General features: G+C 35.0%; 1 protein-coding gene across 6 annotated transcripts in view; it reads right to left on the bottom strand.

The window, feature by feature from the left end:
- CEP350 (centrosomal protein 350) overlaps window positions 1-16,896 on the bottom strand; it is a 140,275-nt gene that overhangs the window by 77,572 nt on the left and 45,807 nt on the right. For 5 of the 6 annotated variants that reach the window (XM_032631815.1, XM_032631831.1, XM_032631809.1 and 2 more), the window contains 7 exons: window positions 13,140-13,326; window positions 10,559-10,776; window positions 9,929-10,092; window positions 6,476-6,586; window positions 5,872-6,012; window positions 4,515-4,651; window positions 3,209-3,331 (listed from right to left, as the gene is read on the bottom strand). In XM_032631815.1, coding sequence (XP_032487706.1) covers window positions 3,209-3,331; window positions 4,515-4,651; window positions 5,872-6,012; window positions 6,476-6,586; window positions 9,929-10,092; window positions 10,559-10,776; window positions 13,140-13,326 — 1,081 coding nt within the window. The remainder of the gene's footprint in view (window positions 1-3,208; window positions 3,332-4,514; window positions 4,652-5,871; window positions 6,013-6,475; window positions 6,587-9,928; window positions 10,093-10,558; window positions 10,777-13,139; window positions 13,327-16,896) is intronic. The other variant, XM_032631840.1, reaches the window with a different exon arrangement.

The raw sequence follows: 16,896 nt of genomic DNA, 5'->3' as shown, positions 1-16,896 counted from the left end.
TAAAGGTAACACAATAAGGATCATAACTTCAAAGTAAACTTATCTGGCCAAGGAAATGTGCCTTATGATCAAGATATGAAATGACGAAAGATATAAAACATAAAAACGCCACGTAGACATAAGTCTGAGAAGAAACTGTTTCAGGAAAGATGAGTAGAAGAAAGGAAGGTTTCACTTTTAAATAGTCATAATGGGGAACCACTATTCTCAGGCTATCACTCTCTTTTTTCCTTTCATTTTAAAATCAATCTACTGAGAAAAGAGGCTTCTATCTGCTGTTAAATTATAAACCTCATAATTTATCGCAGTCTGCTTCAAGTCCCAACTATTCTACTGGAACGGTTCTTGTAAACTCCACCTAAACTCTAATTGTCAAATCCAATAGATAATTTCTTTTTCTACAATATCAGAGGTATGAACCTCTTATCTCCTTTTTTAAAAGTTCACTAAAGCAAATGTGGTAAAGTGTTAACACTAGGGTAACCTGAATGAAAGATATTTGGGAACTTTATATTATTTTTGCAAAGTTGTTGTAAGCTTGAAATTATATCAAAATTAAATGATAAATAAAAGGTTTCTCCTTTCTTATATTCCCTGACTCTACTCCCACCTGCTTCTCTTCCTATCTCCCTAGCAAGTTTTCCTGTGTTTCTTTCGCTTCCTTTTAATTTTTCTACCTTTTCTTAAAATGACTGTGCTTCCTAGGGTTTTGGTTTTGGTTCCTTTCTCCTTTATGCTATATACTCTCCTTGGACAATCTTATGCATCTCTATAATTTCAACTGCTATCATTTGGAATGAGTCTCAAATCTGTATCACTAGCTCCACCCTTCCCCCCTGACTTTAAGCCTCAAATTTCCAAATGCTTAGTGAACTTGTTTTCAAGTTCAGTGTTTTCCTTCCTCCCTCTTTGCTCTCCTTAATTTATCCATTCACTAAAGATAAATATATAGCCAATCATAAGCCAGGTTTTGAGATCCTCTGAATAAGCTATTTCCTCTTGTGACATGCCCTTCCTTCCCTCTCTGCCTAATGAATTCAAGACTCAGTTGAAGTATCATTTCTGCAAATTGTTTGTGGACCCCTTCTCCACTCCCAAGGAAGGTCTGTCTCTGTGTTTATACTGTTTTTTTGTGCATATTTCTACGATAGTATTTATCAGAATATTATGCAATTATTTGTCTGGCTTAATAAATGTTTTTGAAAGGATAAACTGTATAATAAAGCTATAAGGTAAAAGACAGAATGCAGGAGACTGCAAGTGCTTTGGAGTCAGTAGGATATGGGGTTAATCTCAATTCTTCCACTTAGCAGTTACACACCATTCACTCAATAAACATGTAGTAGACTGCCTACTATGTGCCAGGCATTTCGTTAAGCTCTGGCGATAAAAGAATGACACGGTCTTCATTAGCCTACCAACAAGTGTGGGTAAAGATGTGGAAAATTTTTATATTCCTGGTGAAAATGTAAAATGGAGCAGCTGCTTTGGAAAACAGTTTGGCATATCTTCAAGATGTTAAACAGAGTTACTATTATGACCCAGCAATCCTTTTCCTAAGTATATACCCAAGAGAAACGAAAACACATGACCACACAAAAACCTGTACATGAATGTACACAGTGGCACCATTCATAAGAGCCAAAAAGTGGAAACAATCCTAATGTCCATCAACTGATGGATAACTGTGGGATATACATGCAGTAGATTATTTGGCTATATAAAGGAATAAAGTACTGATACATTATAGACAAACCTTGAAAACATTATGGTAAGTCAAAGAAGCCAGTAGCAAAGAACCACACATTGTATGATGCTATTTATATGAAATGTCCAAAACAGATAAAAATCCATACAAAATAGAAATAGAGAGTAGATTAGCTGTCACCAGAGGCTGGAAAAGGACATAAGAAGTGACTGTTAATGGGTACAGGGTTTCTTTTGGGGATGATGAAAATGAAGCCCTCAAAGAACTCCAAGTCTAGTCTACAAGTGATAAGTAAAGGAGTGAGAATATAGAAGGTGATAAAGGCTGTAATAGTTACACGGAGTGCTGTGGGAGAACACAGAAGGGATCTCTAAAGCAGATGAGGGGTAATACTGATTCTTAAAGGGCAAGTAAAAGTAAACTAAATGAAATGGAGCGGGGAGGGTCCAGAAAGAAGGTACATCATATGTAATGGCACAGGAGACAAAGAGAGCATGGCTCTTCAGAGAAATGGAAGTAGTTTAGAACCAGTAGAATATGGCAAGAGGGGAAATGCCAAGTGACAGGGCTGGAGATGGACTAAAGACTCAGTAATAAAGGGACTTTCACACTATACTAAGTGGCTCTGAGGAAACACTGAAGGTTTCAAACAGGTAAGTAACCAATTGGCTGCAAATTTTAGAAAAATCACTCTGGTTGCCATGTGGTTAATGTATGAAGTGGGAAAAGGTTACAGGACAGGGAAACCTATTAGGAGTCCACTGCAGTAACTCAGATGATGGCCTAAATTAAGTGTCAGTGAAGGTTAAATGAAAGTCATATAGTTCCAGACACAGAGTAAGTACTTAATAACTGCTGGTACTTACCCCACATTAATCTTCATGTTTTTTAGTCTCATGATTTAATTTTTAAATTGAGGTTTTAGTATATTTGACAATATAGGTATCCTACCTCTAAGAATGCTGGAAAGAGGCCTCTAAAACCTTTTAATCCAAGGACAGAACCACAATTAAAAATTATAGATGTTAATACTTGTGCCAAGTACAAGGACAAAGTATTCAATCTTCTTTCATAATGATAAAAATTAGTACATACAGAAATGTCAAAAAATATGGATGTCAGCAAAGCAACGTGCTTTAGAGCCAGACAAACCATGGTTCAATTCCTTGGTGTGCCACTAGCTATGTGACTGTGGGTGAGTTTCTTAAGGTCTTCATGAACCTCAGTTCCCTTAACTATAAAAAGAGGATATCTGTCTTGGAAGATTGTTGTGAAGATTAAATGCAGGAAGAACAACTTACACAGTACTTGTACAATGTCGACTGTCAAGGAATGGTAGCTATTACTACATGGAACAACTATTTTGTAAATCAGCTAATTAAATGGGGGAAGCCAGAACAGAAGGGAAGACACTATTTCGCTTAAAGAAACAAGATTAAGGAATCCAAAACAAGCAATGTCTAAGCCATTTATCAGACTTTATTAAATCAGTCTTTTTACCTTCTATTGCGATTCTTGTGTCTTGAAGACTCAGAATAACTATCATATGAAGGAGAAAACTTCGGATGCTTGGAGTCAAGGGTCCCTTCTTTACTCTGAGAGAGTGGGCCAGATTGGATTTTCCTACAAAGAAAATAAAAACTGATTAAAACATTTAAAGTCTCAAACAAGAGAAAGATTTTTAAGTACTGCTTAATATTAACATGAGATAAAATCTTGAATGAATAGAAATTATGAAATAACTGTTGCAAAGTATTTGAGAAAGAAAGGCATTTGCTCACAGAAAAGTGTACAACACATTAAAGAATATCTTCTATTTATTAGGAGAAATAAACACAAATCACCCCAAGTATCAATGAATGTGGATAGAGAATTAAAATCTATGAATTAGAGACAGTCAAAATGTGATGTAAAAAAATACACATATGGGACTTCCCTGGTGGTGCAGTGGTTAGGAATCCGCCTGCCAGCGCAGGGGACATGGGTTCAAGCCCTGATCTGGGAAGATCCCACATGCTGCGGAGCAGCTAAGCCCGTGCACCACAACTACTGAGCCTGCACTCTAGAGCCAAGAGTCATAACTACTGAGCTCACGTGCCAGAGCTACTGAAGCCCGCGCTCCTACAGCCCGTGCTCCGCAACAAAAGAAGCCACCACAATGAGAAGCCCGCACACCTCAACGAACAGTAGCCCCCACTCACCACAACTAGAAAAAAGCCAGCGTGTAGCAACGAGACCCAACGCAAACAAAAATAAATAAATAAAATAAATTTATTTTTAAAAAGTACACATAAACATGACATCACCCAGCCCTGCCTAAAAAACTCTCCAATGACTTTACATTGCTCCTAGAATAAACTCCAAAATCCATAAGATCTGAAAAGTTCTATCATAATCTGATCCCTGCATCATCTCCTACCATTCTCCTCTTTGCCCTTTGCCCCCAGTCACTTTGGTCTTCCTTCATCTTCTCCTCCACCTTTGCATGTATTGACCTGCCTATATTCCTTACCTCCTTTACATCACTGACTCCCTTTCATCCACTAGATCTCACCATAAGCTTTACTTCCTCAGGAAAACCTTCTCTGACCTCCTTGCTATTCAAACTCCTTTGTTGTATATCTCAAAGACGTATGTTCCTTTCTTTCATAATGCTTAATTTGTAAGTGTTCATTCACTTAAAGGATATTTGATTAATGTCTCTCTTCCCCACGAGACTGTATGCCCATAACTGTATTTCCAGTACCCACAACAGTGCCTGGGACATGATACTCATGACATATTTGCTGAATGACTGGATATTAACCTATCTGTTTCAGCTCTTGTCCTTAGTTGTTTCACGAAGTCTGGAGCATACTGCCGCTGGTGGTCATATAGCGTTGCTAGGGGAGCTCCTGAAGCAGTGATGGCATCTGAGATATGAGTTCGAGTCAACTCTGCCATCTAAATATGAACACACACAAGGCAAAGTAGACATAAAAAGGTTACATCACAGAAGAACTGAGAGTGAGCAGAGTGTCTTAGAAAGATCACTGGATTGAGAGCAAGCAAATTCTGCCATATTAGGTAAAATATTGTGGGCATGTCATTTAGACTCTTTAAATTTCAACAACTTCCTTATAAAAATAGAGCTAGACCACATGATTTCTAAGGTTTCACCCAGCTATAACAATCTATGAATTATTAGACAGAAAACCTTCAAATCCAAAATAAGCCACAGTAAACCAAAAATTAAATCTTCCTTCAAGAATCAATTCAATTAGAACTTCCTATCTAAGTCTTTTCTGACCAACAATGTGAAGTACATCTTCCCTATGCTTAGCCATTATTGCCATATATTATTCATTTGGTATTTATTCAATCACTGCTTTGACGAATTGAAGTGTTTTTGAAATCTCTGTTAATTGTAATCTAAAATTTTCTTGAGAAAAGAGACTTTATACTTATTTGCACAACCCCATGGTACCCATCATATAGTAGGTTCATGGCTTTTTAATAACAGAATCATTTCACAAACAGTCCTAAATAGTAACTGCTAAAATAAACTGTAACTTTATAGATTATGATATCCTATATAGAGAAAGCAGTAAAACTATTTCTGGCTTTATCTTTGGTATAATCAAAAAAAAAAAAGGACACTAATATCACTCTGGGTAACAATGAAACATCTTCATACAAAACAGATCCATGGCTCCGTGGGACTAAGATTGGGGACTGACTGCAAAGGGCATGAAAGAATATTTCCAATACTCTTAAAAGTTTTATTTCTTGATTATGGTGGTGTTCAGAGGAATAGATACGATAAAGAAATATATATAGATACCTATATCTATCTGACAAAACTCATAAAACTGTATACTTAAAATGGATATATTTTATTGTTTGTAAATTACACATCAATAAAATTGATATTTTTTTAAAAAGCTTACTCAGGGGCCAAAATATAGAGTTCTTCTGCATCTTTTTTCTGCCCCCTATATCGTTCACATGGACAACACACTACAATAAATGATGCCTCATTTCTATAGGGTATGGCCCTCATTGAAAGTCACTTATCAAAAGTATGCATTTGCTAGATGTTAGAAACCCATGACTGCTAAGACCAAAGGTAATCAGACTGACTAAAAAGAACTAAAAGGAAAAGCGTTCTCGGTGGCTCTCACCTCACAGATTTGGCGTGCTGCATCTGTGGTCAGGCGAGCAGTCTCTGTTTGCTGAGCAGCTATCTTACAAGTTGCTTCCTGCAGGACTTCAGTTACATCCCATTGTGATTTAACCACCTGCTGCAATGATTCCGCATGGACCTGTTAATAAAAGAGGGTGAAAAGAGAACTTACTTTATGTCTCAGTCTCATCCTACCCACATTAGTTTTAACTTGTAAATTTGTTTCATGGATCAAATGCCTTGAGGAAAAAAAACCCCAAAACCTTTGACTACTATCTTGATTTCATGTCTTAAAATTTAGATTTTAAAATCTGGAATCTTAAAATCACTGCTGAAGTTTAAGTCTTAACGCCACTGTTCACAAGTTGATGTGTCTGTAGACAAGTAACTACTGTGTACCTCAGTTTCCATTTCTCTAAACTGGGGATAGGCCTTGGCTACTTAATTTCACAGGGTTGCTACAAGAATCAAATGACATGAAATTAACTCATATGGTATAATGTACTAAAACATTATTATTTACATCTTTCCTTTTTATTCCTATATAACTAAAATAATACTAAAGTGATTTCAAGGATAGAAATTTGCAAAAGAAAAGCTACCTGAGCTGCTTTGCTTCGGGTTTCTTCTAATTGTCTCTGACACTCCAGAGCCTCTTGTTCAGCCTTTAATTTCAAAAGGGCCAAGTCTCTTTCATGGCGTTGCTGCTGTGCCTTCAAAATAAAGAAATGATCAACTATTAATTCTAAGACACTAAACTATTTCAATGCAGAAACTAAATTAAATAGAATGCTGTTTTCCTAACACAGATCTTTTGACGCAACTAATCAGAGCCTAAAGGAAAGACAGGAAATAGCGAAGACATCAACCATTTATCATTTATCTAAATATTTAGTGACCACCTACTGTGTATCAAATAATGTAGTAATATAAAAAATTTCCAAGACATGCAGGACTAAGAACTCATATCAAAAAGCTGGTTTAAAAGAAAAGCTATGGTACCTAACTCTTTGGAGGAGATTAAAACATCCTAAATATAAGAATAAAGATAATGCTTCACACCTCACAATTTTATGATTCCTTTATTTTGACTTTGAAGGAGCAGCTTCATAAAAATATTGCCCTCCAAAACGTCTCCTTCTTAACAGGACTCTTTCTTACAATTATTCCATACGATGTTATCTATAAATTTATATATTTTCATTTCTTCTGGTATAGTGCTAAATAATATAGGTTCTCTAAAGGTGGTAAGGCTGTATATAAAGTCATACAATGCCCTGTCCGTATTTGGAAACCCAGAGATATAATGTATCCCTAAAATGGTAGATAACGTCAGTGGTTTTTCAGATCTCAAGGAAAGGATGACAACTGCAATAGGGCCATTTCCTCAATCCAGTGATTTTTTTAATAAAGTTGGTATCAGCCCCTCTCCACTGTCCACCAGTGAGCATTTGGAAATGTCTGGAGAGCTTTTACTGTCACAATGAATGGACAGCACTACTGTTATTTATTGGGAGGAATGTAGGAAGGTTGAACAGTTCCATACAAAAGAACTATCTATTGGTATTTTAAGAGGAACAACTAGAAAATGAAATTGAAAAAAAAAATCATTTATTATCAAAAGACATAAAATATTTAAGAATAATTTTTAAAATGTGTAAGACTGCTACACTGAAAATTACACTGCTGAGAGAAATATTTAAAAACCTGAACAAACAGAAAAAGATACTATGTTCATGAACTAGAAGATGCAATACTGTTAAGATGTGAATTCTCCTCATACTGATCTATAGATTCAGTCATTCAAATCAAAATGCCACCAGGCTTTTAAAATTTTTTGTAGAAACTGACAAACTGATTCTAAAAGATATGCAGAAATGCAAAAACGTAGAATAGCCAAAACTATCTTGAGAAGAACAAAGTTGGAGTAATTACAGCCTGATTTCAAGACTCACTGTGGGGGAGGGATAAATTGGGAGATTGGGATTGACATATACACACTACTATATATAAAATAGAGGACCTACTATAAGGACCTACTGTGTAGCACAGGGGACTCTACTCAATACTTTGTAATGGCCTAAATGGGAAAAAAAAAACTAAAAAAGAGTGGATATATGCATATGTATAACTGATTCACTTTGCTGTACACCTGAAACTAACACAATATTGTAAATCAGCTATATTCCAATAAAAAAAATTTTTAATTAAAAAAAAGAAACAAAAATAGTATGGTACTAATAAAGCTATAGTAAAATAGTATGGCACTAGAAAAACAGGATGGTACTAGACAAATAAGTCAATGGAAAAGAACAGAGTGCAGAAACAGACCAACACATAAATGATTACTTAAATGTTGATAAAGGTACCAAGGTAATTGAAGAAAACGGTGCTAGAACAACCAAACATCCATATGGGAGGAAAGAATTTAACTTTGACCCCTTCCTCACAACCTGTAATTAACTTGAAATGGTTCACACACTTAAATATAAAAGCCAAAACTATAAAGCTTTGGGGAAAAAATAAAAGAATATCTTTGTTAGAGTACCTTAATATCTTAGGGCAGGCAAAGTTTTCTTAGAATACAAAAAGCACTACCCATAAAAGAAAAAGATTAAAAACTAGATTTCATCAAAATTAAAATCTTCTGCTCTTCAAAAGACATAGTTTAAAAAAATGAAAAGGCAAATCAAGGATGAAAAGCAATATTTGAGATATATCTGAAAAAGACTTGTTTCTAGAATATATAAAGAACTCCTACAACTCAATAAGTAAGACATCCCAATCATGAAATAGGCAAAAGATTTGAACAGATATTCACAAAAGAAGACATAAGTTTGATCAATAAATATACTAAAAGATCAATCTCATCAATCATAAAAGAAATGCAAATTAAAACCACAATGAGATACTACTTCACTCTCACTACAATACACAATGATAGCAAAGATATAATACAACTAGAACTCTCATATATTGCTGTCAGAGTATAAGATGTTACAATTATTTTGGAAAACAGAATGGCAGTTTCTTATAAAGTTAAACATACACTTAACCCAAGCAATTACACTCCTAGGTATTTAGGCAAGAAAAATAAAAATACGTGTTGTATACAGAGCATTGCAAAAAAGTGTTCAGAGCAGGAATACTTATGGTAGCCAAAAACTGGAAATAATACAAATGTACATCAACAGGAGAATGGATAAATGAACTGTGATATATTCATCAATGGAATGTTAATCAGCAAAAAACCCAAAAGCAACACCATGGATGCAATAACATGGATTAATCTTAAAAACATTATATTGCATAAAATAAGCTAAACACAACAGAGTACAAAGTATACTTCCATTTTATGAAGTTCTAGAATTGGCAAAAATAAACTATGGTGATATGAATCAGAATACTAATTGCCTCTAGGAGGGGAGATTAACTGAAAAGGGGCCTGGGTAAAACTTCTGGGTGACTGAAGTGTTCTATATTTTGATTAGGATGGTTGTTACATGTTCAAAATTCATCAAATTATACACTTAAATTCTGTGTATTTTATTTTATTTAAATACTACCTCAGTTTAAAAATATATATACCAATAGCATTCCCACCGAGGAACACTGGATTTCTGTTAGCTAAGGGAAAGTCCTATTATCCTGGCATTACCAAATACTTAGATCTCAGAAACTTTTCTTTTTAGTACAAATAAAGTATTAAAAAACAAAACAAAGAAACAAAAACTCAACCATTTCTGACCTGTCACAAAAAAGAGAAAATATTGAAAATGTTTGATAAGCTGATTTTCAATCATGAAAAATGTAGAGAATGTGGAAAATGAAGTATTTGAAAGGGAATGATTGTATTATTGTTCTGCTGCCAAATACTGCATGTTTAATTATCTTTTTAGCATATGGTAGTTTTTCTCAGGGTTATTTATAGGCACTGTATGACAGACTATTTTTTTCTACTTGGCAAGTTAAAGCTGTTGTTTTTTTAACTCATAATTAAAAGTATTTGAAATAGCAAAGAAAAGAGAAAAAAATGCAGAAAACTCCACAAATACCTTTATGATCTGAGCCAGAGACACACTCTCCTGCTGAGCAAGTGAAATGCCTCTAACTCTTTCTACATCTGATAGTTGGCGCACTGACTCCTCAATGGCACTCAAGTAACTGAGTTCTGCTGCCATACGATGCTGGAGGCCAGTAGGAGAAAAGCGCTTAGAACCTGGAAGGCATATAATTGTCAAATATCAAAGTTCACATGAAATTGCATCTCAGATTTCTAAAATCCATTTCTCATTTTAAGGTCCAAAAACAAGTCTGCTTTCCTCTTTAGGAAAGAGAGTGACTTATTAGTACAATGTTTCTTAATAGTTACTTCTTTTGTGTGTGGATGAGCACACATACATGCATGTGTACATAATACACATATACCTATGAACACTTAGGAGTACATATATGGGATACATTTTTCAAGTGTCTTTTGAATAATGCTGGCAAAATGGGAAAAGTCACCACTATTGAATCTCTCACGCTTTTCAATATTTATTTTCGGGCACAATTTTTGTTTTCAAAAAGTAATTGCATTCACTTGAAACAACATTTCTCTATGGTTTAATTGAAAGAAAAGAAATTTTCAGAAAAAAATTAATACCTTATTTTTTAAATTACAGCTGCATGGATCTACTTGCCTGGTGTTGAAGCCATCTCTGTCGTTCTGCTGGCAGCCAGGTTCGTATCAGCAAAAGTTGCATTAGGCTTAAATCCTGTTATAGTTGGAGTCACTACTATTGAGGATTTAGATCTTTCTAATGAAGTTCCTGGAAGGTCAAACTGCAACAATTTCTGGGAACTTGGAGATAGGGGAGAAGTTGGAGTTTTCTGTGATCTTCCCTTGTCTGATGAGACACTAGAATTTTTGTTTCATAAAGACATTATAGAAAGGAAAACTACTTCAAGAACCATCTAAACAATTAATAAGAACAACACGCATAACTTTATTAACATTAGCTTTAAAAAGCTGTGATTCAGGCATTTTTTATTCATTTAAAAGAGTTGCTATGCTGAGTGAATGACTATGAATACTCCTCTTACTGCTAGATTTACAGTGGGGAACAAGCTAGGGACAAACCCTGCCCAAAATAATATGGAAAAGGAGTCTCTTGATTAAATTGGCACTTAACTCTTTCCTCTACAATGTACATTTATCATGAATCACTTATTGTAGTATCAGGCAAAATCCTCTAGAATACTTGGAGCTTATACAGCAATAAAATTACAACTATACAAAAAGGCAAGGTCAAGCCTATTTTATAAAAAACATCTTAAAATATATCTCTGAAAGAGAATAAAATACCATTTTGTGTTAAAAACTTTTAAATGACAAAAATTACTCGTTATTCCTCTTAACCAAAAAGTCACAGCAAAAATTTTTCATACTAACCATCTCTAAATACCTTATATATGTCCATTTATTTCTGTCCACTTTTTAATGCTATAGCTCTTTCCTGAACTTTCTAAGAAGTAACCTCTCATAGCAGTTTGATGAAAACAACTCAAGGACACAAGGCACATGTCTAGCCCCTCTTTGAGAAATTATGCTCATTAAAGGTATTGTTTCTCATAACAAGAAGCATGCTGCCTTGCACTAACCATTTATTTACTGACTAAATTACTCAAATACCCTATAAAGCATGTTAGCAGTTAGCATATTTCAACACACTAAAGCAAGCTTACTTTTAGCTTTAATAAAACTATGAGATGGTTTTCAAAGGTAAACATTTCTCTTATACCAGCATTTAAATATTTGAATAAAAGTAGTCTTGAGAGGCACTCATTTGTTTCCAGTGACCTTTAATTTTCTACTGACGGTTTAGAGAAATACATTTTTAACAGTCTGACAATTTCATTTATGGAACATAAAAAGAATTATCATTACTTCTGTCTCCTAATAGATCTCCATGAAAGAATTCCAACACAACATCAAAACAAACTACTCTGTCTGAATCTCACCTTATGGTTTTACAAGATGAATTTATATTTGTTCTGCAGAGACTTCCCCAGATTAGCGTTTCCAATGATGTTAGTTAAGTTTTCCAAAAAATAAAAAGGAAACAAAGGGAAAGAGTGTGTAGACAGTGTCTACAGCCATGTAAGTTAAGAAAAAAATAGGTTAAATAATTTTTTAAGAATCTGGACTCCTTTGTATCAAAACCTCAAATTGTTTTATCCACTGTGAATCTCCACAGGTGGAAAAGTGGGGGTCTAGACTACAGTATGGGGCATTTATCAACTTATTTGGCTATGGATTCTGTTTCAGAAATGTTTAACTTTGCAGATTTTGCCAATTAAATCATCAGAGTAGCTCTTAAGGAAAGGTAAAGTTTTCTGAATTCCAAAATCATTGACAAAGAAATTAAAATTCAACTTTAAACATAGCAACGATGGTATTAATGATACAGCATTATCTGCAACATGAAAGCATTAAAAATGATTATCTGTATGTGACACTGTACTAGAAAAAGCACATAGTTTTAAAATAAAAAAGAAATATTCATGTCTTCTCAGAGCTTAAATTTCCAGAAGGACAAAACCAGTGCAGCAGATAAAAAGTCATGGAGACAGAGTAGGAACTGTACATAAAGCAATAGTTATGTGTAAGCAATAGGCTAAGTGCATAATATATTATGATATTAAAAGAAGGAAAAAAACAGAGTGTACAAGTTCCATAATCAATGTAAGAGTGAGATTTCAAAATCTGCTTGAGTCATCTAATAAGTTGAGCAGAAGAGAAAAGTTCAGAGGTACAAATAAACAATGATACCAAAAGAACACTAAGTGGTTGTGTTTAAAGAGTGGAAGAATACAGTTGAGAAGAAAACTGTATAAACAAAGGAAATAAGATAGCCTTTGGTAGCCTAGTGATAACACTTCAAATAAAGTTAAGCTCTTAATGTTGATCTCTGGGGTAACTGTGAGCTCCCAGAGTACCCTAAGGAGAGTAGTTGCTTGGTCAAAGGATTGAGTCAAGAAAACAACTGTGGCAATGGCATTTAGAATAGAAAGGTAGGTTGTGCTAGAGGCAGAGAATTCCTGTGGGAGTGGTTGTAATTGTTTAGGTGAGAGATGACTATATTCTAAAATATAGATAACGACTAGAGCTATGAACAAAACCACAAAAAACATAAATTTATTAAGTGAATTCTCTGAACATCTATGATATTGTAACTTTAATTAAATATGAATTACAGTATAAAATATGCATTACTTTACCTCAAAGAATGCCCAGAAAGATCCTCCAAAGTGCTATCAGTGTCAAGAGTCTGCTCATAATCTTTAACAGAAGGTTTGCTACTGGTCCCAGATTTCTTTCCTTGATGAGAGCCACGTTCTGAACTAGAGTGTACTTTTTCTTCATCAAGAAGTGAGTTCTGAATATTTCCAGTGAGTGAATCTAGCCCTGTAAAGTAAGTTTCTTATAAAACTGATTCCCAATATTAGAAGCTACTGAGAGATAACTGATATCTAGATTTCAATAAAATAACAAAAAGTACAAACCAGAATATCTTAAAATGGACTTTAAAAAATTTTGTTTTTCATATGTAAGATAAAGCAGTTCTTCATTCTTTGCTTCCATTTAAGCAAAGTGAAATTTCTTCCATTAATATCTCCCACTTGCTATTAAAAAATAAATTGTTCTTAGATCAAATGCTTATAAAGAAAGACAAACATATTAAACAAGAATGAAGTACTATTCTATCCCTATAAAAAAGTAACCAAAAGGAAATTTTTTAAGGATAAAACCCAGAGGTAAGCGAAAAATGGTATCAACTGCCAACTGAACTACATAATCCTTTCAAAAAACTCTATGGCAAGAACTAAGTAGCCAGATTCATAAAACTGTTCATATTCTCTAAGAATAATCTTACTTACAGGGGTATCTTAAGGAGATTATTGAAACAAACAAAACACAAATTGTGCATGACATTCAATGCATAACTTTAAAATTAAAAAAATTTCGGGACTTCCCTGGTGGCGCAGTGGTTAAGAATCCGCCTGCCAATGCAGGGGACATGGGTTCGAGCCCTAGTCTGGGAAGATCCCACATGCCATGGAACAACTATGCACCACAACTACTGAGCCTGCGCTCTAGAGCCTGCGAGCCACATCTACTGAGCCCACGTGCCTAGAGCCCATGTTCTGCAACAAAGACAAGCCACCGCAATGAGAGGCCCAAGCACTGCAACGAAGAATAGCCCCTGCTCACCGCAACTAGAGAAAGCCCGTGCGCAGCAATGAAGACCCAACACAGCCAAAAATAAGTTAATTAAAAAAAAATTCAACCTACATTTCCAACAATAGAATTGTCTATATTACATAGATAATAGTAACTTGAATATTTAAATAGCACTCTGTAATTTAAAATGCACTGCATATATATTACCTTATTGCTCTTAAACACCTTATGAAGTGGGTACCATATAATTAATTTGCTGATGAGGTTAACTAGAGATCTATAAGGCTAAATAACTTAAGGATACACAGTCGACAGCAGAAATGGGACATAAATCCAGGCCTCATGACTCTAAGTCTAGGGCATTGTTCACCTTGATGATATGTTTCAATAGCAGCACAGAAAAATATTTGCTAGGTTAAAAAAAAAGCAGAAAAAAGAATCATGTGCACATTTTAATGACAGTTAAAAAAAATTTTTTAATGTAGATATATGGTTAAAGATCAAAAGAAAATGGAAAAGTAAAGAAAAAAACAATTATGCTGCACACCCATGTTCACAGCAGCATTAATCACAATAGCCAAAAGACAGAAGTAACTCAAGTGTCCTTCAACAATGACTGCAATAACAAAACATGGTATATACATACAATGAAACATTAGTCAGCCTTAAAAAGGAAGGACTTTTTTTTTTGCAGTACATGCGCCTCTCACTGTTGTGGCCTCTCCCGTTGAGGAGCACAGGCTCCAGATGCACAGGCTCAGCGGCCATGGCTCATGGGCCTAGCCACTCCGCGGCATGTGGGATCTTCCCGGACTGGGGCACAAACCCGTGTCCCCTGCATCGGCAGGCAGACTCTCAACCACTGCACCACCAGGGAAGCCCAGGAAGGACATTTTGACACATGCTACAACATGGATGAACTTTGACAACATTATGCTAAGTAAAATAAGCCATCCAGTCACAAAAGAACGAATACTGTATGATTATACACCTATATGAGGTCCTAGAGTAGGCAAATTCATAGAGATGCACAAAGTAGAACAGCTGTTACCAGGTGCTAAAGGCAGGAGAAAATGAGAGTTATTATTTAGTGGGTATAGAGTTTCAGTCTGGGATAACGAAACAGTTGTGGAGATGGATAAAATGGTGATAGTTGCACAAAAGTGTGAATGTACTTAATGCCACTTAACTGGACACCTAACAATGGTTAAATTTCCTAGTCAAATTCATAGAGACAGAAAGTAGAACGGTGGCTGCCAGGGGCTGGAGAGGGAGGAATAGGGAGTCACTGTTTAATAGGTACAGAGTTTCAGTACAGGAGGATGAAGACGTTCTGGAGACCTATGGTAGTGAAACTTCGTTGCAAACAGTGTGAATAAATTTAATGCCACTGAATGGTATGGTTAAAAATGGTTAAAATGGCAAATTTTATGTTAGCTATTTTTACCAATAAAAAATAGGTAAATTTAGGGCTTCCCTGGTGGCGCAGTGGTTGAGAGTCCGCCTGCCGATGCAGGGGACACGGGTTCGTGCCCCGGTCCGGGAAGATCCCACATGCCGCGGAGCGGCTGGGCCCGTGAGCCATGGCCGCTGAGCCTGCGCGTCCAGAGCCTGTGCTCTGCAACGGGAGAGGCCACAACAGTGAGAGGCCCGCGTAAAGAAAAAAAAAAAAAAAAAAAAAATAGGTAAATTTAAAAATTATGCTATATATGCTGTAGTGATAGTAATAAGGTAACAATTTTTCATTAAAATTTGGTTTAAAAAAGGAAAAAGGAGAACAGTCTTACCGTATGAGAAATATCAAAGCCAACTATCAATCAAAGAAATGCAAATCACTTCAATGAGATGCCATTTTTCATTATTAGATTAGCAAATATTTTTAAAGTAATGAAACCTTGAGTGTCATTCAGTACACACAGGAAATAATACTCATACACCATTTTCATGGGAGTGCAAACTCATATATCCTTTCTTGAGGACAACTCAAAAAATATATAAAAATCATTTTCCAGCCAAGCCCTTGACCCAGAAATTCCACCTGACTCATAGTCATTCATCCTAGGAAGCTATGTAAAGATATATACAATTAATTAAATATGCTGACTGCATTATCATAATGGGGAGAAAAACACACAAATAATCTAGATGATTATTAATCAGTGAGAAAGGATTCTATAATCTAAAATCTATTCATGATCCCTAGGCTAGAAGCAAGCTGTTAATACTGTTTATCTCTAAATTTTCCATAATACAGACGCACTCTTATAATAAAAACACTTCATTCATTTAATATATTTTTTCAAACATAAATATACAATTGAAAAATTGTTCTTGATTTCAAAAAACTAGAAATTGTAGACAATACAATGGTCTAAGCAAGAAAGACCTAAACTCCAAACAAGGGACCTGTATGCAAAGAAAACGTTTGCCCACAGTTTAAAAGACTGCCAAAGGAAAGTATTTTTATATGTTTTAAAGTTAAATTAAGATAAATAATGTTTTCTTATGATTACCACTTTAATCTATCAACTATTTTCAACTACATTGGGAAGGAGCTGAGTGAGCATGCAGACAATCTTTTCTACCACCAGATGGAGCATATACAACAAAATTTACACATCTTAGAACTTTGGGATAAAGTACTAAGTTTAAGTTGATGCTGTGGGAAGTAAAATACATGGTTTTTTTTTAAGGCATTGTGAGAGGATCAGGGAAACTGAAAGCCAAAAACAGTACCTGTATTTCATCTAACCAAATTTTAGATTATAATTTTTAAAACCTATACTGAATCAT

The sequence above is a fragment of the Phocoena sinus genome, chromosome 1 (assembly GCF_008692025.1).
Source record: "Phocoena sinus isolate mPhoSin1 chromosome 1, mPhoSin1.pri, whole genome shotgun sequence".
Lineage (NCBI taxonomy): Eukaryota > Metazoa > Chordata > Mammalia > Artiodactyla > Phocoenidae > Phocoena > Phocoena sinus.
This window is presented reverse-complemented; position numbering and strand designations above follow the sequence as displayed.